The following is a 21870-nucleotide window of genomic DNA, read 5'->3' as shown; positions in this document are numbered from 1 at the left end:
TGCACACCGCCCTACCCGGCAGCCGCGGCCGCTCCACGCCTCGCTCAGCCCGTGGCACAGCGGGGCCGGTCCGGGCGGCGGCCGCTGGCGTCACAGCGGGGCCCGGCGGGGCCCGCCCCGGCCGGCGCGCGGATCACGTGAGCGGCGGCGGCGGCAGCGTCAGCTGATCGCGGCGCGGCGGCGGCGATGGACTTTCTGCTCGGGAACCCCTTCAGCTCCCCCGTGGGGCAGCGCATCGGTGAGAACCGCACCCGCGCCCCCCGACCCTACCCGCGGCCCCGCTCGCCCGTTCGGCCCCGCGCCCCCGGGGGCGTCCGCCGGACCCTTCCTCGGGGAAACGCCGGCCCCCACCCCCGCGGCGGGACCAGCGGCGCGCTGGCCAATCAGAAGAGAGTTCTGCTCTGACTGACGGGTGCTGCTGGCCAATAGCGGGCGCGCAGCCCGAGGCTGCTCCGTCGGGGGCCCCGCCAGCCAATCCGGGCGCGAGAGGGTCTCGGGATGGCGAGGTGAAGTTTGCGCACTTAAAGGGGCCGCAGGCCGGTGGTCCCCGCCACGCCCCCCGGCACCGCCGAGCCCCGTGATTGGCTTGGGGCCATTCCCGCCAGCGCCTCTTCGGGGGCTTCGGGGAGCTGCTGATTGGCTGGGCTCCAGCCAGGGCAGCCAATCGCGTCCCGGCGGGAACGGGGCGCGTGACCTGCGGGGGCACGAGGGGCGACCACGAGACCCCGGGGCTGCGGGGACAGCGGGGCTGCGGGGACAGCAGCCGCAGGCTGGGCTGGCCCTGGGGTACACAGTTCACCCAGTCGGACCAGTGTCCCCTGCCTGGAGGACTCAAGCACTGGGCGGCTGGGGGTGTTTGCCCGCCCTGAGCCTCCCCGCACTGAGCTGTGGGACAAGCGGTGCCTGGCAGGGCCATGGCCTGGCTCCTGCAGCACAAGCTGGCTCACAGCATGGAGCACCAGCTCAGACAATGATCACAGCACCCACCCTGTGCCCTGGCAGGCCCATGGGCACGTGGTGTCCTGCAGTCCCTGTGCTCAGGGCAGCTTGGGGAACATGAGAGAAGGATGTGGCCTGAGAAAGTGGAGGAGAGATGCCGCACTTAGAGAGAAGAAGACCATCAACAGCCGCACTGGTGTCAGAACAGGGCCACAGGTCTTAAAATGCTTAGAATGAAGACTCTCTGTTCTCATGTTGTGTTGCCTGAGGGCCTTGAAGTTGTGCTTGGAAGGTTGATGCCCATTTAAACTCTCCACTTGTAAGTTTATGCACTTGCTCATTCTTGCTGTTCATTGCTTGTCAGACCTTTGCTATTTGCTGTGATCATCTGGTCCCACATTCAGTCTTTTTGGTGTCCTTGCATGGGTGAATAGGAGGCTGTGCCTGGGATGGAAAGAGAGCAAGCAGCTGCTTTAAGTAATGCTTTTATTATAATGATTTTAGAGGCTACCCTAACACTGTCCCAAAGTGTGTCAGGGGCATTGTGATGTGCCACTCTGCTGTTGGGACTGATAGGTGAGATGCATTACAGCCAGGTGGTAGAAGGATCATCAGGGAAAACTTAGTGTTATCAAAATCCTCCAGATGATCTTCAACATACTCCCAGAAGAACATCACATGTTTCATCACACGTTCCAGGAGAAGACATCTGCTCTTTCCTGAATGAATGCTCTTTGTTCCCTCAGTGAGTGTATCAGATACGTCCTTGTGTTTGGGTAGAGGCAATCTGAAGGTTGCCTCACAGATCTTGTGGTCAGTTTAGTAACCAGACTGTAAGTGGGTTATACCTCTAGGCTTTGTTTCAATTAAATAAGGGATTCCCAAGCAACAAACCAACAGCAAATAAGAGGAAAAAAGAAAAGATATTTCAAAAATGTTGTCCGAGAGGAGCTGAGAAGCAGAGGTGTGATACTAGGAGATCTTACTGACGGGGGGTTGACTGGGTTATGGGAGTCCAAAGAGGTGGAGGAATTACAGCATATGAGAAAGGAACTCTGTGGAGGACTTGAAAGGGGTGGTGATTGAAAATATTAATATCTTCTCCTTTTGAACATTGCCTGTCAACATCCTGGGGATGTGGATAAATGCTATCTTCCCTGCTTAATTTGTGACACAAACATGACTCCCCCAAACTCGTTTGGTAGGTCTGTGGCAGCTGTGTGTCCAACCCTTGAGCCTGATCACCAAACCTGCACAGTGCTGCTGCCCTGGGCTGTCTGCAGAAAGATAATGCTGCGTCCTTGTAAATTATTTGGGCAAAGTCATGCATGCTTGATACAGCTTTTGAAGTCTAAAATAGCTTTAGATGAAGGCTAAGGAAAAAAAAAGAGTCCTCTGTGGCCACTGCAGTAAGGTTCTCAAATTCCTTCATTAATGTTAATCTAGTAAGAGCCATTTATTTTGCTGACTAGGAAAGCAATGCTCAGATAATCTCAGTGATCTGTCACAGAATGAGTCAGTTGCAGAGGAGTAGGTTTTCTAGTTTCTTACTCACAGTTCTGAGATTTAGTCACAAAAGTTGCCTCTCCTGTTTTTGCACCATGATGTCTCTTCCCAAGTAAGAAGAATACAGACTTGCTTGTTTGGGTTTTTTTGTATTTGTTTCTGTTGTGTGGTGGGTTTTTTTAAACACCAGTGGGAAAATTTCCAAAAAGTGATAAAGCAGCATAGTTCAGATTCCCCTCTGGAAAGGGAAATCCACTATGCCTCCATCTAGGAGCTAAGAGAAGCTTTTTTCCATTTTCAAAATGGAAAATCTAATTCCAAGGAGGTCAATTGTCTCTGAGGGAGAGAATGGAGAAGAAACCACCAATGTTCTCTCCTCACCCTGGAAGTCTAAAATAACTAGTAATTATAGCAATACCAAAAGGGACAGAGGCAGGTTATTTCAGTGAGTGAGGGTAGGCAAGGGATAGAAGTAACGGTGTAGCAGAGAGATGACACAGATGTTTTTTATGGATGGGGGTTATTTTAAGCATGAGGACCAGGAAAAGTTGAGACTGTAAAGAGAGAGCAAGTAGGAAAGGCTCCTGAGTGAGGAAGAGAGGCAGATGCAAAACAATATACCAGAAAAATCCCCACAACCTTTTGGATCCCACCTTGCAGGTGTTCCTGCACCCCTCTGTGGGCTCTGTGGGTCCCTGCAAGGTTGTGCTTCTCAAAAATGCATTGCTTTGTCTTCTGTGTCTCCTATGTCTGGAGGGAAAAGGGCAAAGGCAGCAGTTGAAGAGTCACTTGATCCCTGAGAATTTGAGCTGATTCACAGAAAAGGAGCAGGAGTTCAGAGACACGCATGCCCACACCACTATGTCAGCAGAGTCTGTGTCCAAACCATTAGGTTTGGAGCCGTATATCTGGTCTCTCTAGAATGCACGCTGTCCTCTCAGGCTTAAGTGAAAGATACAGCTAAATGGTGAAGTCCTGACAGAGCTGGTGCTGAAGTTCCCTCAAGAGAAATAAAAGCATGAGGTTTGTACAGGATGCTGATTTGGGCCTGTGAGTTTGTGAACTGAAGGAAAGTTGGGAGAAGGGACATCTTGCATTGCTTTCTGCTGAACCTAAGTTGTCTCATGCAATGAACTGCTGGTATCCTCAAACACCTGTTGAAATGGGTGAGAAGGTGCTTGATGCTTTGCTGAGGAACTTAGAGCCAGCAAGAAGCACTGCAGGGAGCACTGTTTGAAGGCTTCACTTGGAGAAGGGGCAGAGCATATCACAGACAAAGGATTTCTGAGCAGCATCTGGCTGCTTGTGGGTGTTTCAGGTTCGGGGTGGGGAGCAAAGGGGACACAGCAACTGCTGTCCCTGGCTCCTGTACTTCCCCACACTTCTGACTGCAGTGCAGAGCAAAGGGGACACAGCAACTGCTGTCCCTGGCTCCTGTACTTCCCCACACTTCTGACTGCAGTGCTGGTGTGCTGCTGCAGGGACAGCTGAGTGGGATCCCCAGCTGCACTGTGCACTCTCCCCTGCCACCAGGTCAGAGACAATAACCTTGAAAAGAAGCAAACTTGTGAAATGTACTCATAGCACAAAGCAATGTACAGCTCCTTTGCGCTAGTTATGCCAAGTGTTTGGAGTTCTTTGTTATCTGCTGCTTCCAAATAACTTTCATCACCTAGCTGCAGTCAGCAGGAGCATATGCAGTGCCATGCAGGAAAAGAGCCGATGCTCTGGTTTAACCCGTACCACAGTCCTGCGCAGTTCTGGGTCGATCTGAGCAATTTGTGAGGCAGCAGACTGGAATCAGACAAACCCCAATGCTGTCACACCCGGGGAGCTGGACTGGCTGCCAAAACAATGTGGCTTTGGAGCAGCCCCATGAAGGGCCTCCTGTACATTTCAGCAGCCGGTTGGTTTGGGGCTTGGAGGAGGATGGCATTCGCAGGCTCGTGATAACCTCTGCCAGGGGAATTCTCTGCTGCAGGTCAGGCTCAGCTGGTAGCACACACAAGTAGATGCTGCCTGATGAGTCCCACCAGGCAGAGTGTTGGGCGTGTGGCAGTGCCCTGCCTCCTGTGCTTGCTCTTTTTAGGGACTTGTCGCTGTCCCCAGCCATCCCGGGCTCAGATTTCGTGCAGAGCAGACAGCTCATGTGCTAATTACAGCTCATGAAATGGGGCCAACCACCCTGATCCTTCATGTGACTAATTAGACTTTGTTTCCTTCCCTTCTGCAGGCTTTACAGAAGGGCGAAGTTCAGGATTTTGGAAAAAAATTCCATATCTTGCTAGGCATGGACAGTCCCTTACAGCTTGGAAGAGAGCAAGAAGGATTAGAAGGGCATTAGCTCCAGCTTTCCCAATGCCAGCTAGGCCAGGCCTTACTTTGTACTGGGTAAATTCAAGCCTTTGGTCTTTGGAATTGCCTCAGGGTCAAATTCCTGTTTTCCATATGCTCTAATACTGCTCTTCCAGCTTTGGATTTTGTAACTTTGTGCTGTGTTTATGGCAGGCTTGTTGCTTTCCTGCAGCTTTCCCTTGATGAGTGTATGAACTGATGGTAGCAGGATGGCCACCATATTGTGGGCTAACAGGGGCAGGGTGTGTCACTTCTGAGGAAGCCCAGTTTTCCCCTAAATGGCCAGCCAGGTGAAGGAGCATGCATGGTTTATTTACATTCCTTTCTGAAAAGCAAACCTACTGCTCGACCTTGGCAAGATTGGTGCAGTTGAAGGGAAAGAGTGGTGGGGAGCAGGTTACAGCGTGCCACCAAACATTGGGAAGGGAGGAAAGGGTGTTTGCAGATTCAATTCATGTTTGTGTACAATGCAAAGGAAGGTTGGGGAGATTTGAACAGCAAGGATTGATGGTTGAATGCAGGTTTTATTTTGTCCTTTGTTTCTTCTGTAGCTCAGAGCTTCCAAGCAGGCTCAGCCCTCTTCCCAAGTTGTGGATTTTTCCTTCCATGTGCAGTGAGAAGAGTGGGTGTAGACTTCACTTTGAGAAGAGCAACTCCTGTGTAGTGGATTTCTGTGATTCATTGCCAGTGGCAGCAAACAGTGCAGGGAAACTTCTGGCTTGTTCATGATGTGTCATGAGCAGGGGATCCCGGAGGAGAGTGCAAGTGAGGGGGGCTTTGTGACCACGTGAGCCAAACCCATCAGACTGACCTGAGCTGCAACCTGCCTGCCAGCATGGCTAGTGTCCCAGGGCAGGAGGAAACCTGGAGCTCTGTACTGTGTCCTGATCCCAAAGGAGCCCCAATGGAAAACATTTTCCCTTATGTGTTACCACAGTTTTCCCATTTACTGGTACATGCCCTGGTGCACCAGACATGCCTATTGCCCTGGATGTATTCTCTACCACATCACCCACTGCAATCCTTCCTCCTGTGCCTCACTGAGGAAGCTTGGATCTGCCAAAGATCAGGATCCCTATGTAAAGTTAATACTCAAAGTGACAAAAATTTACCTGAATCAAGGAGCCTTAAGGTTATTCCAGTAATAGCCAGACCTTTAGAAAGGTGGAAGAGCATCAAGAACAGTCTGCCACTCTCCTTCCCTGTTTGCCCTCTTCCATATGGCTGTGGCCACAATGTCATCAGCATAATCACTGTGTAATCAATGCATTCTGTAGCCAACAGAAAAGGTGGTGGCTGGATTGTGATAAGATGCAGATAGCTTCACACTGTGGTGTGCAATCTGTGGGAGGGACACGTGTATAAAATGCTGCATTGCACAGTGGTGTGAATAGCTCTGTGCCTGACCCTAAACAGGACATGATGGATGTGCTTACCCAGGCAGGAGTTAAAAAATCTTCTTCTTCCTGTGTTAGGCCTTATCTCATTACTGTGTGAATGGGCATTTAATTTTATTCCTACACAGGGATCATTAACTGCTGGGTCAAAAGCAGAAAAAGTCAGCTCTGCAGAGGAAGGACCTCTCAAAAGGTGTAGAGGACCCATAGCAGCAAGGGAGAGCCACAGATTTTGCAGGGACAGCAGTTTTGAAAATTCAGGCATTTCTAAGTACCTTGCTGGGACTGAGCTCTCCTGAAGTGCACCTGGTAAGTGCTAAACAGGTCTGGCCAGTTTTAATTCTCTTGCCCCGGTGCTAAGTCAAGGGTTTTGTAGGATGAGAGACTTGGAAACGATGGTTCTTGTCCTCTGCTTGCCATTTGCTGTGTCTCTATGTTTCCCTGTGGTCTCAGGAGTGCCTGAGTCCTTCTGGCCCCACTGGCCATTCTCTCCTGGCTGTGTCCCTGAAGGCATCAGTCAATGGCACGGCTAGGACTGAGACATGGATGATTACAGGGTGGAGACACTGGTGCTCCCAGTAATAGCTGCTCATTTCCCAAATCTCTGCCTTGAATAAATAACATCAAGGCTGACTGAGGGATTCCTAATTAAAGGGGACACAATCAAAGCTGGAACAATATTGCTTCGACTTCAGCCTGCAGTTTGCTTCTGCCCACACTCCCTAGAGGCCAGAAGTTCAGGGGAGAGGTGTAAATGTTACACAAGAGAATCCCTGCTTTGGTTTTCTATGTTTGTTTGTTTGTTTTTATAGAGCTGGTTGTACAAAAAAAAGGGGGGATTGATTATTTTGTCTCCTTATGTGGTACAAACCAAGAATTGGAACTGTTGGCATTAGGTCCGTATCAGTGTGAGCAGGCTGAACTCGCGGTTTCTGGCCTTGCAGTAACAAAGCAAATAAGCCCCCTTTTCCTTAGCTGTGGAGCTGAAGTCATGCTGAGCCCCTTCTCTTTTTGTGCAGGACACCAGAGATCACAGAGTGTCTTTGTGTGTCAGTAGCATTGGTGGCATGGGTGAAGCTGGGCTCTCACTATCCCAGCAGTGTGCTCTGCCATGGTGACACCTAGTGGGGAACACTTGGTGACCCGGAATTTGCATATGGATTTGCCTCCTTGCATGTGGTAGTGGCAGCCAGGGAGAAGCAGTCTGGGGTCTTGTGAGAGGTTGACTTAAGAGTGCCAGGGCTGCTCTTAACTTTGTTCCTGTTTTCCAGAGAGAGCTACCGATGGGTCCCTGCGGAGTGAGGACTGGGCTCTCAACATGGAGATCTGTGACATCATTAACGAGACTGAAGAAGGGTAAGGGAGTTGGCAAGGGCCCACATCCCATGGCAGGTCCCTGTATTCCCTGTAACACCACATCCCTAGGTTGCAGTAGTAGCATGTACTGGTAGAGGTAATAAGCTAGGCTTCTCAGCAATCCCTGAGACAAGACTCTGCTAGGAGACTTAGAGACATAGCAAAGCTGTCAGAGCATTTATTAGATGCTTCTCTATAATCTTGGTGAGCGCTAGGAGCCATTCAAACAGGCCTTCAGGGTCCCCAGACAACCCTCTGTTCAAGCCAGGCTGCCTCCCATCTCCAGAAGGCATATTTGCATTTCTTCCACTTTGATTTATTCCCCCTTCATACTCTTCTCTCTCTCCTCTGGGAAAGTAAAAATCTAAAGGCTGGTGACTGAGAAGAGGGGAAAATCTCAGGCTGCTATTCAGTCCTCTTACTGTGCCAGTCTTTCTTGGGTTTCTTCTCAGGTATTTTCATGTACAGTCACTCAAAAACACACAAAGTGGGTGGGGGAGCTCTTGTCTCCCTCTCCCCACAGGTAGATGTTCATCAATCTGCCAGACTTGTTAACTCAGGAGCTGGGGATTTGCCAGTGAATTCAAGGGAGAATGCTCCTCACAGTGGAGATGTCAAGAGCAGCATGTAAAAAAGAAGGTGCTACATGGAATAAAACATGCAGGTTTCATTCCTGCTGTCCTACCCCACAGTGATGTTGACAGATGATTAGCAAGCCCAGTTTTCAGCTTCACAGTTGTATGGAAACAAAGTCATACACCTCTACTTACAGATCTGTCACCACTCCTTTTTCCACTATCTCCACAGTGCAAATACACTTGTCTCTCTCCACAGTTCTCAGGCCAGAGCTGTGGCCCCTTCTTTCAGGTCTGGACACCTGATAACACAGCTGGACAGGCTCTCCCATTGCCCTGCTAATGCCCATCCATTGACACCATGCTGCCCCACAGGCCAATACACTTCTGCCCTCCTCACTGCCTCAGTGTCTCCACCCCACTTTTCTCCTCCAGCATCACTGCTCTTACAGCTCAGCTTCTCCTCCTGTGCTCTGCATCTCATTCATTTGTGCCCTCTTAAGACCACAGTGGTCTGAGACCATGGTGTTTCTCCCTTTGAGAATGGTTAATGAGGCCCTGCTATGCCATTGGTCTCTTACCCACCTTCCCCATACAAGCAGGATTTTGCCAGTGTGTCTCCCCTGCAGCTTTTGAGCCTCCTTCTCTCCGGGGAAATGTTAAACAGCTCCTCTTTGAGTAACACAGGAATTGCTGCAACTTGGTGTCTTCTTCCTGTTTCTAACCTGTGCCAGGCTTTTCTGTGATCTCCACCTCTTCAGTCTCTCTGCCATGGGATTTTGCTCTACCCCCCAGGAGTGTGTTTCTAGCATTGGTTTTTACTCTGTTCTCAAGGTGATGTCTGCAACACCTTGAGCTGTTGCAGACATCAGCACAGAGGCCTCTAATTTCAGTAACAGCACTCAGGGACATGGCTTAATGGTGGACTTCACAGTGTTAGGTTTATGGTTGGACTCAATGACCCTAAAAGGTCTTTTCCAACCTAAATGGTTCTATGATCAGCCAACCCCACTCCTCTTGCAGAACCACAAGCAAAAGCTGCTTTACCAGTCACTGCTTCAAGCCATCCTGAAAACATGGTGAGGAGGGACACCCACTGAGTATGAGGTATCCAGAACCTGTGGCTGTTTTGCTTTGCCTCAACCTTCTAATCTTTCTTCATCTCATTTCTCCTTCAGGCCCAAAGATGCATTCCGAGCCATTAAGAAGAGAATTGTAGGGAATAAGAACTTCCATGAAGTTATGCTGGCTTTGACGGTGAGTTGTCAAGGCTCTTTCTCTGCTCTGTGATACCCTGCTGTAAAGCTGTGTGCTGAACACAAGTTTTAGCACACATGCTGAACAGACACATGTACCTAAAGCCAACAAGGCTAACATATGAGGGCAGAGAAGGCTACAGCTATTGCTTTATTGCCTTTGAAGGTCCTGGAGACCTGCGTCAAGAACTGCGGCCATCGCTTCCACGTCCTTGTGTCTAGCCAGGACTTTGTAGAAGGTGTCCTGGTGAGAACAATCCTGCCAAAGAACAATCCACCTGCCATAGTGCATGACAAGGTGCTGACCCTCATCCAGGTGAGCCGAGAAGTGTAAGCATCTGCACCAGTCCAGACAGTGTGTGTCTTTAGCTGTTTGTACAGAAGGCTGTTGTAAGTGGTGATGGGCTGTACTGTCTCCTTCTCCCCAGTCCTGGGCGGACGCCTTCCGCAGCTCTCCAGACTTGACTGGTGTCGTTGCTGTCTATGAAGACCTGAGACGGAAGGGTTTGGAGTTCCCCATGACTGATCTGGACATGCTGTCACCTATCCACACACCACAGAGGGTACGTGAGCATTGCTGAAGAGAAGAATGTTGGGCAGCTGCCATTCTGGAGCAATGAAGGGATTTCAGGAACTCTGCCTTGAATTTAGAGGGTTTTGGGTGGTGAGAAGCTCCAGGATAGCCAAGAACTGTTGGAACCAGATGGGGAGCTGCCATCAACATTTCTCCTCTAGTTGCACTGCCCTGTCAAGTGTGTGCATCTAACATCTCCTTCGCTCTGTCACTTTCCCCACCTTTGTAGACTGTGTATAGCTCCAACTCTCAGTCTGGACAGAACTCACCTGCAGTCAACTCCCCTCAGCAGATGGAGTCCATCCTCCACCCTGTCACCCTGTCCCCTGGGAGGGGCACGTCCAGCAATGCACCCATCACACCCACACCAGAGCAGGTGAGTTGGATACAAGTCTCAGGATGTTGCCGACTCTTCCTGTGTTTGAAGCTATTTCACAAACACTGTTCTGGGACTGCAGTACTGGTCCTGCCCCAGCCTCTGTCTTCTAGGAGCTGTTCCTCTAAAGCACAGTCCTTCAAGAACTCCCCAGAGCTCCCTTGTGGTCACAGTAATGAACTGGGATACTGCAACCTTGCAGTGGTTATGTTTCCCTAAAACAGGGCTGCTTGCAGGTAGAGGGAAGTGGGGAGCTGAGGCACGATGCCTCCTTATCATCTTTGTTTATCTTGCCTCACTGCTTACTTTATATGAATCAACCCTGTCTGGCTATGTGGTTTCCAAAGGCTAGGGCTTCCTCATTTGTTTCCCCATCCTCTTTTCTCCTTCCTCACCCTGACTTCCTATGACACCATGTTCAGCACCAAACCCCTAGCTGTCAGTATTTTGCATTGCAAAACAGAGGGTAGAAACTGTTCTAAAGAGGCTCATTAGCAGCTTGTAAACCAGAGGACTAAAGCCTCAACTGCAGCTTAGCTGAGGCTCTCCTGTTGAATGGGAATAAATTGTTTTCCCCTCTCTTACACCATTTTGGAAATTAAACAATGTAAGTGGCTACCACATGGGATCTGTTAGCTGAGGAGAGATTTGAATCATATCAGCAGCCTGTGCTGGCTATTAAAAATCAAGGCTAGACTAGTGGCCAAGATCCCAGGTGAGGGCCTGGCATCTGCTACCAGCAAATTAATTTGATGGTCAGTAATGGAGGGGTTTCCTGCTGGGAGCTCCTGAGAGCTAAAATGAGTGGTGACAAATGAACTCTCCAGTGGCTGTTCCCTCCAGCTCTGTGAACAGGCATGCACATGTGGTGCCATTACCTGCCATTCAGAGCTACCTCAGCTGTGTCCCCACCCTCCCCTGGCAGAGTTGTCGCTTCACTTGGCTTTTGCAGATCGGGAAGCTGCGCAGTGAGCTGGAAGTGGTGAATGGGAACACAAAGGTGATGTCGGAGATGTTGACGGAGCTGGTGCCGTCCCAGGCCGAGCCTTCTGACCTGGAGCTGCTGCAAGTAAGGAACACTGGGCAGGGTAGAGGGCTGGCACATGCAGCACAATTTAGCAATGACTTGATGGACTGAGGCCCAATGTATGCCAGGTGTGGGGAATGACTGGACAGTTTAGTGTGGGGATTATCAGGGAGTGAAGGGATAAGGGAGACACAAGGAAGGTAGAGTTTCAATGGTGGATGAAAATCACATTGCTGAGGCTGGAATTATCTCACAAGGGAACTTGTAGTCCCCAAGTGCCTTTCTTTGTGGGTGATGTGTTACACAAAAAGCATACAATTATTCCATGTAAAGCTCAGACTCAATTTACCTCTCACACCAATATTTGTTGCCCATCAGCAGTTCCTGATAGATCCCAGTAGGCTCTGGAACCTGTGTTCCAGTCAGAATTCCACATTTGTGAGTGCTCAGCCATAATGTGACCTTTGTGGGTCACACTACGTGACCTTCCCCACCTGTGACTTGCCCTGCTTTGAACAGGAGCTGAATCGGACATGCAGAGCCATGCAGCAGCGAGTCCTGGAGCTGATTCCCCGTGTCCTCCATGAGCAACTCACCGAGGAGCTGCTCCTCATCAATGACAACCTCAATAACGTGTTTCTGCGCCATGAAAGGTACCTCTCTCCTCCCCTCTCTTCCCTGCTCTCCCACAAGACTTTACTACCCTTGAAGGCTGCCTGTCCCACCCTTTTGATCTGCCCAAGAGTATAATACTTGAGATGTATCAGTCTGTATCATCCATCTTTGAGAACAAAGCCTGTTCTCAGTTTTTGCTGACTAATTCCTGTCCCTTCAAAGCTGCTGTGTAAGTTCCTGATGGGGTCTAAAGATGTCCCTGTGGCATAACCCAAAAGAAGGAGGCAACTGCATGGAAAGAACTGGTTTCTACCTCTGAGGCAGATGAGGACAGAAAGAAATTGCCCAGATGGGATCAGCACTGCTTTTTTTTCCTTCCATTTCAACAAACACATCTTTGCTAGCTCATCCCCAGATGAACTGTAAGGAGAGCTGTTGGTTACAAGTAACTGTGGAAGATCCTAAGAAGCTTTCTCACACCAGCTCTCAGGAGACATCACTTCTATGGCTCTTGCTGGGATATCTTGAGGGGAAATTGGGCCCTGAGCCATAGTTCCCCTTTCCTAGTGGGTAGGAAAGGGCAGACTGTGCCAAGTCTTATAAAAAAATCTCTTGGGCTGTGGATGAATGAGCCCACACTACTGAAATGCATCCTGTCACTTACCTTACAGGTTCGAGCGACTTCGGACAGGACAGCCTGTTAAGGTAACTCAGAGCAACTGCCCCTCTGTGCAGCTTGGTTTGCATCCTGCAGGTCCAGCAGTGCCCTGCTGGCTTGGAGGGAGGCTCAGTCTGCCCCATTTAGAAATGGTGGGCTTTGCTGTCCCAGCCAAGCTGCACCAGAGCATCTGGTACATGGGACGCCCCATTTCCCACTGCAAACCTCTCCTGCCCTGCCTAAAGAGCAAGAGCAGAGCAGCAGCAGTTATGGTTATTGAATAGCGAGATTCCAATTCCCATATGAGCCTGCTCTGAGCACCTCCCTGTCCTCTGAACCAGCATCTACCCTACTTAGTGACATCCAGCAGAGCTGGGAGGCTGGCTACCCAGGCATATGCTGCCCTGGGACACTATTGCCAGCCAGTTCTCTGAACACTGCCCCTCTTCTCCCTCTTCACAGCTGATACCTTTCAATGGGTACAGAAGGGCTTTCCTCTCCAGTATCAATGAGCTAGAATTGTAGGGTCAGGGTATCCAAGCTTCAGAAACTCTCCACCATCTTCTTTTTTCTTTTTCCAAAGGCACCAAATGAGGCAGAGAACAGCTTGATTGACCTGGAACCCAATACTCCTTCAGCACTGAAACAGCCTGAAGTCACCAGCAACCTTTCCTCTCAGCTGGCTGGAATGAGTGTGTTGCTATGCGGTTTTCCCCTCAGTCTTTTTCCTGTGCTGCTTTGAAAATCCTTTCCTGCCCTTGAATCACCTCCCAGAATTATTTAGTCGGGTTCCTAGAGTAACCTAGAGAAATACCATGTGTTTTCAACTAATAAACTCATGAAGAAACTTGTATATGCCCCAAGGCACTCAAGCATATGTCTTGGAATCCTCACCTTACATAGTGCAGGAGGTGGCCATGACTTAAGAAGGACCTCAGCATTAGTCTGTGGCTAAGGACCTGGCCTTCCAGCAGGACTGGGGATAAAGTTGCTCCCTCTGCAATGCCTGGTAGCATGCCTACTTGCCTTTCTTGCTGTGTGATGTCAGGCTCACCAGTGAGGTCTGGGAGAAGCAGAGCAGCTGAAGCTATGCTGCAAAGGCAGCCATGAGCATCTTGGGCCCAGGACCCAGGATTTTACACCTGAGGGGTCCTGGGAGTTCTTCAAGACATACCAACAGCCTACGCAGCACTGCCTGGATGCAGTTGCAGAAAATTGGCACCAGACTGTTTTTACAGACAAGCCAGCTGAGATATTTTTCAAGTCAGGTGTTTTTCAGATGATGCCTGAGTCATGAAAATCCACTCATCTGTTTCAGAGGTACTTTCCCAGAAGCACAGGTTATTTTCTTCAAGAGTTATGGAGCAATTCCCTCCAGAGTTGTCTAAAATGGTCAGGAACATCTAGCCTTCAGCATCAGTAAATTGATGATGCTGCTTCTGTTGAAACTGAGCCAAAAATATCTACTGAGTGGGCAAAGAAACAGCTTCTGTTACTTCACCCACGACTGCACACATGCATAGACTGTGCTGCAGCTGAGAAGCAGGATGGAGGGGTGGGCCTAGAGTAGTTTAGCCTGTTCTCATGACTGTTTTCCATCCAGCACTCTCCAAGCCCACAGTCCTCCATTTACTGTTCTGTGCTGCCTGCTCACCCTGTTCTCTCTCCCACAGACCTGGACTCAAGCAGTGTAAGTGCGGGGCTGCACTCCCTCGACACTTCTGGCAAGCTGGAAGAAGACTTTGACATGTTTGCCCTGACCCGTGGCAGCTCGTTGGCTGAGCAGCGCAAAGGGTGAGTGAAGCAGCTCACTCTGTCCTGTTCTGCCTTCTTTCAAAGGACGAGGGCTTAGGGAAAATGGAGCCACCCCCCAACCAGTAGCAGTTCCTGGGAGACAGCAGGATGAAACAGAACTGCACTCTTCACACACAGTGTTTGTAGGCTGAGCTCTGTGCTCCCAGTCCTTCTTCCTGCTGCCATCATCTCCCCTTCATGGCATCCTCTGGGTATGGGGAGAAGGAATTGGTCTCTCTTATGTTCTGGGAGATTCAGTGTCTGGGGATGAAGGTGTGAAGTGGGACTGGCTCAGTTTTCTTGTCTGCCTGTGAACTCATGTGTCCTGACTGGGGTGATGTTGAATTTGGGTATTGCTGAGTCCTCATTCAGCCTAACAGAGAGAGTATTGAGCTGGAGTGCAGGAAGAGTGCAGAAGAGTGCAGTCAGTTGTGGCTTGCAAGAGGGCACTGCTCTGTGCCTCAGCTTCCCTGTTGCCAAGTGGGACCGATGTTTCTTCCTCCATGGTGCAGTTGAGACCTCCTGGTGTAAAGCACTAAGAGCTGGGTCTCCATTGTACTGGCTGAACTGAAGAGGCCTTCTCCACTGCAGAGTGGATTCCTGAATCCTTTTTCTGGAGGAGCTGGCAAGAGCTGTGCTGACCAGATCCCCTGGGTTTAGAGACTGTTGCTGATCTCATGCTGTTTTGCCTGACAGAGCCATTCGCTGCTCTCCATAGAGTCCCAAGCAGTAGAGCCCACAGGCCCATCACTGCCTCGAGCCCTTTAAGGCCTGTGTTCCTGCACTCCTGCAGCCACTGGAGTGCCTTGTTCTGCAGGTGGCCAGTAGCAAGTTAAGGTATACATGTCAAGTTAAGGTCTCCTAACAATGTTTCCTTCTGTTCCTCTGCCTCAGACTGTTTCTGGTAAATGTGGTGGGGAAACCCATGGCCTACACATGACTTCATGTATTTTGTCCCTGGGTTTCCCCACTGCTTTTAGTATGGGTTGTGCTGCCTGAGGACAGAGGCAGTCCAGCACAAAAACAGTTGTATCAACAGCACCCAATCTGGGGCTGAAACCAGAGCCACTGGTATGTGCTCAGTCCTGGAGTTCTGGACAGAGGTGGATTTGTATCCTCTCTGCTGTAGCACAGTCCTTAACAGGCTGAGGCTTATGATCACTGCACAGTAACAAGACATCTTCTATTTATTCCTCACTGCCCTTCGTCTGCCTGCACTTGCACTCCTGCCAGGTAACCTCTAGTGGCTCAGGCTTCATATTTCACTGAGAGCCTCTACTCTCGTTGTCTCCCTCCACTTGAACAGACTCATTGCTCTACAGCTCCCAAACAGGACGTGCTGGTAGAGCCTCTGGGGTTTGTTCCTGACCCCCATGCTTCATGTGTGTCTCGGTGAGGCAGTGCTTAAGGCACTTCAAGCCTTTCCTGCCATTCTTCCTCATCAGTGGCATGATAGCAGCGCTGTACTTCATCCTGGATGCCATTGTCCACAGCGGCCCCTTCACCGATGAGCACTTCTTTGAGAAGTTTGAGCAGCGGTGGCCCAAGCCCCTGGCCCCCAACAAAAACAGCTCCACTTGATGGTCTGCTGGATCTGTGGGATTGGGCCTGGGAGCAGCTGGAGAGAAAACTTGTGGAGAGTTTCTATGAAAGGCTTCATTTTCCTAGCATGGAGAGTTTTCCCCACTCAGCATGGATCAAATGGTGACGTGTGGCATTATCATCTGTGGTAGCAGCCTAGAGGGGACACAGGATTGGGATGAGGGAAATTATGGGTGAGACATGTCTGTGTGTGGAAAGAGGTTGCATTTGGAAACCTGGAAGTGACACTAGGCTCTTCTGATCATCCAGTCTCACCTATGGCCAGCATAGGCCAGTGAGCCTCTGCCGCCATCACTTCTTGTGTGGTATTAGTTAAAGAGATGTTTTTGAGCTGTTTGTGTCTGTGAAGATAGGTGAGTATGTAGGTGAGGGCTTGTTGCTCAAATCCTTTCTAAAATATCTGTAATATTCTGGTCAGTCTGTGTTAGTTTTCTCTCTTTATAGTCCACCCCAAATAAGGTGAGTGTTGTGGTTAATGCACCTAGCTCTGTAAGTCTGTGTCTTAGTTTTCATACAAGTCCTTGTCATCCTTCCATCACTGTGCCAGGGCTGTCCTGTTGCATCCCACAATGTTCCAGTGAGTAGATTAGTCTGTTTGGTGGTGGGCTACACCTTTAATAAGGGCTATGCACACCTTTCTAGAAGCTCTTGGTAGCAGAATGACAAGGTATGAAAAATTGTGCAGTCAGAAGAACTGAACATGTGTTTAGGAGTTCCTGCTCTTCACTCTCAGGCATCTCATCAGCCTGTTGTCTCTCTTTCTCCTTCCAGGGTAAAATATGAAGACCCCCAAGCCACCAAAGGCCTTGCTGGTGCCCTGGATGCCCGGCAGCAGAACACAGGAGCAGTAAGTGGCCACAGCTTTTACTGCATCACCAGTATGGAATGGGAATAACCTCCTGGCTCACCAAGGCAGTAAGGGTGCTGTCTGTTGGGAAAAAGTCAAGTGATGATAACTCCTAGTCTCCACCAACCTGCATTTCCTAGCTGGCCTGCATACCTCATTCTTTAAAGCCCTGAGCTGAGGAGCTGTGAAAAGTCTGGGGTTGCCTCAGACAGTGGAAGGATGTCCCTCTCCAGGGAAATTTCCATCTGGAAATGTATGTTTTGTTCTTCTTCAGCAAATTTGCAAGTCCAGTCACCTTCTCTCTGCAATCAGAGAAGTAGGCCACCAGTATTAGTATATTCTTTCCCTCACCTTAACCCCGCTGCCTCCCCTCTCCCTCACACTGCAATGCAGACTCTCTGTCATCCAGGGGGAGTCTGGTGATGGAGCCCAGCTGACAAAGTGGATGATGCGTCAAGGAATGGTGAGATCTGAGGTCATGGAGGGCCAGCAGGGAGGGAGGAGGCTGGGGCTGCTGAAACAGAAGTGTCACTGGCACAGCACATGAGGATGCACAGCAGACATCAGCAGATACTGCTAACTGAAATGGAGCAACCCTGGGCTGGGCCAGTAGTGGAGACCAGGCTTGGGAAGGAAGCAGGCAGTGTGCCAGTCTTTCCTCAAGTAAACATATGAGTAGGAAAAAATCCTAGGACCTCTGAGGCCAAGAGAGCATGTGCCACTCTGAGCTAGAGGATGGCCTGTTTTGGGGTGGGTGTCTGAGACAAGAGGCAATAGCTGGTGGCATCATGAGGGCAGGTGCTGCCATTTATTCTCCTTGCAGTCTCTCCACCTTAACATGAGGTGCATGTTTGAAGGAAAACACATTCTGAATTTAACCCTATTGAGGGCCTCCTCCTGTAGCTAGTGATTGAGCTTTCAGGCATTTGAATTTGGTCTTTTGGTAGCAGGAATTTCTGCAATTACATTCCCTCAGGCACACAGAGGCTTTGACAAGCTCCTGGGTCTGAAGCTTGTTAGCCTGTCTTCCTGTAATGGGCACAGCCCAGGCTGATGTCTGCTCTAGGAAGTTTCCCCACATGCTGTACAGTTGGCTTGAATGCACTTCTACCCCAGAAAGATCATCTCTGGGCAGGCAAAGCCAGTTTGCTTTGAGACTTCCCTAATCTCACACATCCTCTTCCATTCCCATTCATCCATCTGACAGCTGTGATAACTATCTGTGCTTGCTCCCTCGTTTGAGGAAATCTGCCTGTCTTTGGTACGAAGGTGTTGCTCTTTTTCTTGGTCTTGGTGTTTTCCTGAGGGCAAGGGAGCTATATATATTAGAAAACTAATAAATAAGTTCCCACAAATACTCTCTCATTCTTCTGCTTGGGGAGCCTCTAGCAAGGGCTGCTTCTTGCTCAGCTTTGTTCAGGAGCTCATGACTGGAGAAAAGGATCTGGGGTTTTGAATCAGACTTTTGTTTCTTTCAAGGTTACCTCTGTCCACTAGGAATATGTCTCTTTGCTGTTTAAATTGATCAGGACCATGAATTCTTCTGAGCTAGCCTCATCCCTAAGTAAAGTTTAATTGTAGATGACTTCCTCTTTGATGGGTCTGTTTCAGTAGTTTGGTGTGATATCAAATCCTGCTGTGCTCCATGATTATACCGAGGAATCAGTTCTTGGCAGGTGTCTTTCCCCCTTAATGTGCTGTCAGACCTGGCACCTCCAATATCTTCAGCACTGCAGGCTGTCACTGGTTTGTAGAGGGAGAAAGTGTAGAGAAATGCACATCTCTTGCTCTCTGGCTGCCTACACAAGCAGCCAACTTCCACCTAGTGGGTCCTCACCAAAAAGCAAAGTCTGGTCCAGTCCTAATATCCCAAAGCCAGCCACCAAACCACAGATGCTTTTAATGGCATGTATCCTGAAAATTGTGTGTCTGGGCATGGATGGGACAGAGGAAGCAGGTAAGCAATGGTACTGGTAGCTGGGAGAGCTTTGCAGTGGCACTGGCTGGATTTGGACGGGCCTGAGCTGACTGAACAGTGGAGCGAGAGGCTGAGCTTCTGAGTTGGACTTTCTTTTTGCATAGTGGATTTACTGGAACATCCTCTATTTTCTTGGCCTCACTGCCCATTTTTTTCTGTCCCAGGTACCAGTTCCTCAAGCCAATTTCATGGAAGACATAGAAAAGTGGCTCTCCACTGACGTGGTAAGTGAGGGGCTGCCTTCTTGGAGCCAGCAGTCCTGCTGGAGTTGTCTGTGGGGCTGGACTTCAGGCAGTGTATAACAGCGCTGGCACAGACTGCTGGGAGGGACCAGGGAAGGAAAAGCCAGGGACACAGGCTTTGGGATACCACAACAGTATCATCAGCCTTCTGGGAGCCATAACTAATGAACTGAGGTTCAGGGCCCCTCCAACATGTCTGTACTGTGGAAGTGCGGGGAACACTGTCCTGTTTTTGTGTGCAAAGAATCCCATCTGTGAGATGCCTTTACCTACCTTCCTTCTAACCATGCCCTTCTCTTTCTTTGCTAGGGAGAATCAGAGGATCCAAAAGGTGTCACCAGTGAAGGTGAGATGTGCCAGCCAGCTCTTGTCTTTAACTGTTCCTGGCAGCACCTTGGCTCTTCCACAAACCTCCCTCTTTGCTAATGCTCTGTCTTCTCTTGCCCTCAGAGTTTGACAAATTTCTGGAAGAGCGAGCAAAAGTTGCGGACCGCCTCCCCACTTTGTCCAGCTCCTCAGCAGGGACATCTCTGTCCCCTCCTGCTGCCAGCCATCATCGGAAGCAAGCAAAGGAAGATGATGCTATGTTTGCCTTGTGAATGCTATGGACTGGTGTGCTGTGGAGCAAGAGGCTGTGTGTGCTGTTTTGCTTGCCTCCAACCAGGGGCCAGCAGAGGAAGGACTCTGTCCCCTTCCTCCATTCTCTTCCTGTTTTACCTTTGAGTTGTTTTTATTTTTAAGCTGCTTTCAGACTTCAGATAATCTTTGTTGTGTTTAGCAATATCATACAATAGACTTGTAAAGGGGGTTTCAAAGCTGCTAGAGAATGTTGGAGTTCAGTGGGCTTTTCTTTTTATGGTACAGTGTGGGCAAAGCAGAAGAAGCTCCGGAAGAAGCTCCCCCATCCTACTTTCCAGTGGGGTGTTAGAGATCTTGCCCAAGAAACAGGAGAGGCTGCAGTCTGCTGCTGAAATCATTCCTGCCTGCCTCTTTCCTCACCCCTCCCCTAGAATGTATCTCCAGCCCTCTGCCTGCCAGTGTTAGACTGGAAAGCATGGGGATGTGAAGCATTACTGGTGGCCAAGGAGGAACACTAATGGTAGAGAGACCCTGTTGCTCTAACCTCTCTTGCACAAGTGTTTGTGGTATGTAACACCTTCCCACTCACAACCCCTTCTCTTCCTCACCTCCCTTTCCCCATCAGTTTATCCAGAATCCTACCCACAGCCCAGATGTTTCCATTGCATGACAGCCAGTCATCCAAACCCTTGGCAGCACACAGGACTGCAAGCGGTACCCCAGGCTGAAGGGGCTGTCTCCCACAGGGTAGGATGTGCCTTCAGCAAACTATTTGCAGTTAATTTAATTTTCCATTATCCTACTTTTCTCCCAGTGTGATCCTACCTCCCTCTCCCACTGATGCCTTCCACCGCATCGTGCCGTGGTGTGGGGAGTCTCTCAGAGCCAGGCCAATGCTACAGACTCCCTCAGGCTGGCTGTGTGCGCCGGGGTCACAGAGTGCATCCCCCTAAATAGGAGGCCCTTCCATCAGCACTCTTACACCAGTGGGAACATGCTTTTGCTGCAGAAGCTTGTTCAGCTGGTGAGCACAGAGGGGAAGCAAGACATCAGTCATCTCATGCCAGTAGAACAGCCTTGCAGCAGCCAGAAGCTCCTCTGCACATGGGGAGAAAAACGCTTCAGAGCAAACTGCACACGCTGCCCACTTGTAAATGAAAGCCAGGGAGGAGGGTGCCAAGCTCAGAGCTCCTGTTTGTGGGATTTCTTGAGTGTGGGAGAGTTGTCCTTTTTTACTGCACATTAAAGGAGCAAAGACTTGAGCCTCCCTTGAAGATATGGTGTGTACTGTCAGTGCTGGTGTGGGGAGGGGAGGATGCTGTGGGGAGAAGAGGGATGAAACATGCAACCACATTTGCTCTCCATAAAAAGGCAAAGGCACTGGTGCTGAGAGGAGGAGAGCATGGGGGCTGAGGATGCTGGGAGCCAAGGCAGGTGCTCCCTGCTTTTTACTACAGTCTTGTTGGGGAGGTGATTACAGGCCATCTTAAAATAGCAAGAGGGTGAGCTACCTCCTCTCCTTTCCCTCTCTGTCTTTGTGACCAGATCTGAATACCCACCTTGCAGCCCATAAGCCACTTACAAAGACATGCAAGAAATACAGTTGCTACTAAAGGGCTCTCTGGTATCCACAGGACATCCTCAGTTGTCCCTATACCATCTCTCCAGAGTCCAGCCGAGTGGGAGCTGTGGGAGGCATTCTTAGAATGAGACTGAGTGGATTTGAAAATGTCATCTAAAGAAAGGCAAAAGGGCCAAGTGGCTGAGCTTCCCCTGCTGGAGCACGTGCAGGAGAGGAAGCAAGAGCAGGGTCATGATGGAACACAGGCTGGTTTTGTAACTGTGGGGCCAGAAGGGCCTCCAGAACAAGCAAGGCCAAGCCCTCTGGCCAGTTCCTGGCCTTGGGCTGCCTGCCTCAGCTGGGAAGGAAAGGCTTCTGGTGCCCCATCAGCATTTATGGACGGCACCAGCCTGTTCACACTGGTGATGCTTTAACACTGGTTCATGCCTCAGCTGGCACTTAAAGTTCTCAGTGCCTCCAGCCCCCTCAGAGCACTGCCTGCAAATTCCCTGAAAGGAGAAACAAAGACATCCTGAGTGAATGAATATCCTGAGTATGGGGAGTTCAAACTCCTCCTTACCGCCTCTGGGATGCCCTGAGCCCACCTCAGGATAAAGACCCCATCTTCACCCT

The 21870-nt window shown here is 50.0% G+C and overlaps 1 protein-coding gene across 5 annotated transcripts; it reads left to right on the top strand.

The window, feature by feature from the left end:
* The first annotated feature begins 107 nt into the window (after positions 1 to 107).
* Positions 108 to 20950, top strand: TOM1 (target of myb1 membrane trafficking protein). 5 transcript variants are annotated; one of them, XM_053977346.1, is made up of 17 exons: positions 750 to 1258; positions 6326 to 6506; positions 7469 to 7553; positions 9307 to 9385; positions 9551 to 9700; positions 9813 to 9947; positions 10188 to 10334; positions 11287 to 11403; positions 11881 to 12014; positions 12648 to 12681; positions 13218 to 13326; positions 14308 to 14428; positions 16802 to 16877; positions 17287 to 17340; positions 19020 to 19079; positions 19407 to 19443; positions 19548 to 20950. In XM_053977346.1, exons 3-17 carry the CDS (start codon positions 7516 to 7518, stop codon positions 19694 to 19696), a joined length of 1440 nt encoding a protein of 479 aa, XP_053833321.1. In that variant the 5' UTR covers positions 750 to 1258; positions 6326 to 6506; positions 7469 to 7515; the 3' UTR covers positions 19697 to 20950. The 5 variants fall into 5 exon arrangements, with proteins under 5 accessions (XP_053833318.1, XP_053833319.1, XP_053833323.1 ...); XM_053977343.1 differs by lacking the exons at positions 750 to 1258; positions 6326 to 6506 and adding an exon at positions 108 to 238; XM_053977348.1 differs by lacking the exons at positions 750 to 1258; positions 6326 to 6506 and adding an exon at positions 490 to 506.
* Positions 20951 to 21870: the final 920 nt, after the last annotated feature.

This window comes from Vidua macroura, chromosome 5 (genome assembly GCF_024509145.1).
Source record: "Vidua macroura isolate BioBank_ID:100142 chromosome 5, ASM2450914v1, whole genome shotgun sequence".
Taxonomy (NCBI): domain Eukaryota; kingdom Metazoa; phylum Chordata; class Aves; order Passeriformes; family Viduidae; genus Vidua; species Vidua macroura.
Note: the sequence above shows the minus strand (reverse complement) of the source record. Positions and strands in the feature narration are given on the sequence as shown.

Excerpts from the sequence above, each read along its gene's own strand:
- TOM1 (XM_053977343.1), top strand. The coding sequence starts at position 187 with ATGGACTTTCTGCTCGGGAACCCCTTCAGCTCCCCCGTGGGGCAGCGC. Across the intron at positions 239-7,468 it reads CCCCGTGGGGCAGCGCATCG|AGAGAGCTACCGATGGGTCC; the intron begins GTGAGAACCGCA and ends CCTGTTTTCCAG. Across the intron at positions 13,327-14,307 it reads CTCTCAGCTGGCTGGAATGA|ACCTGGACTCAAGCAGTGTA; the intron begins GTGTGTTGCTAT and ends TCTCTCCCACAG.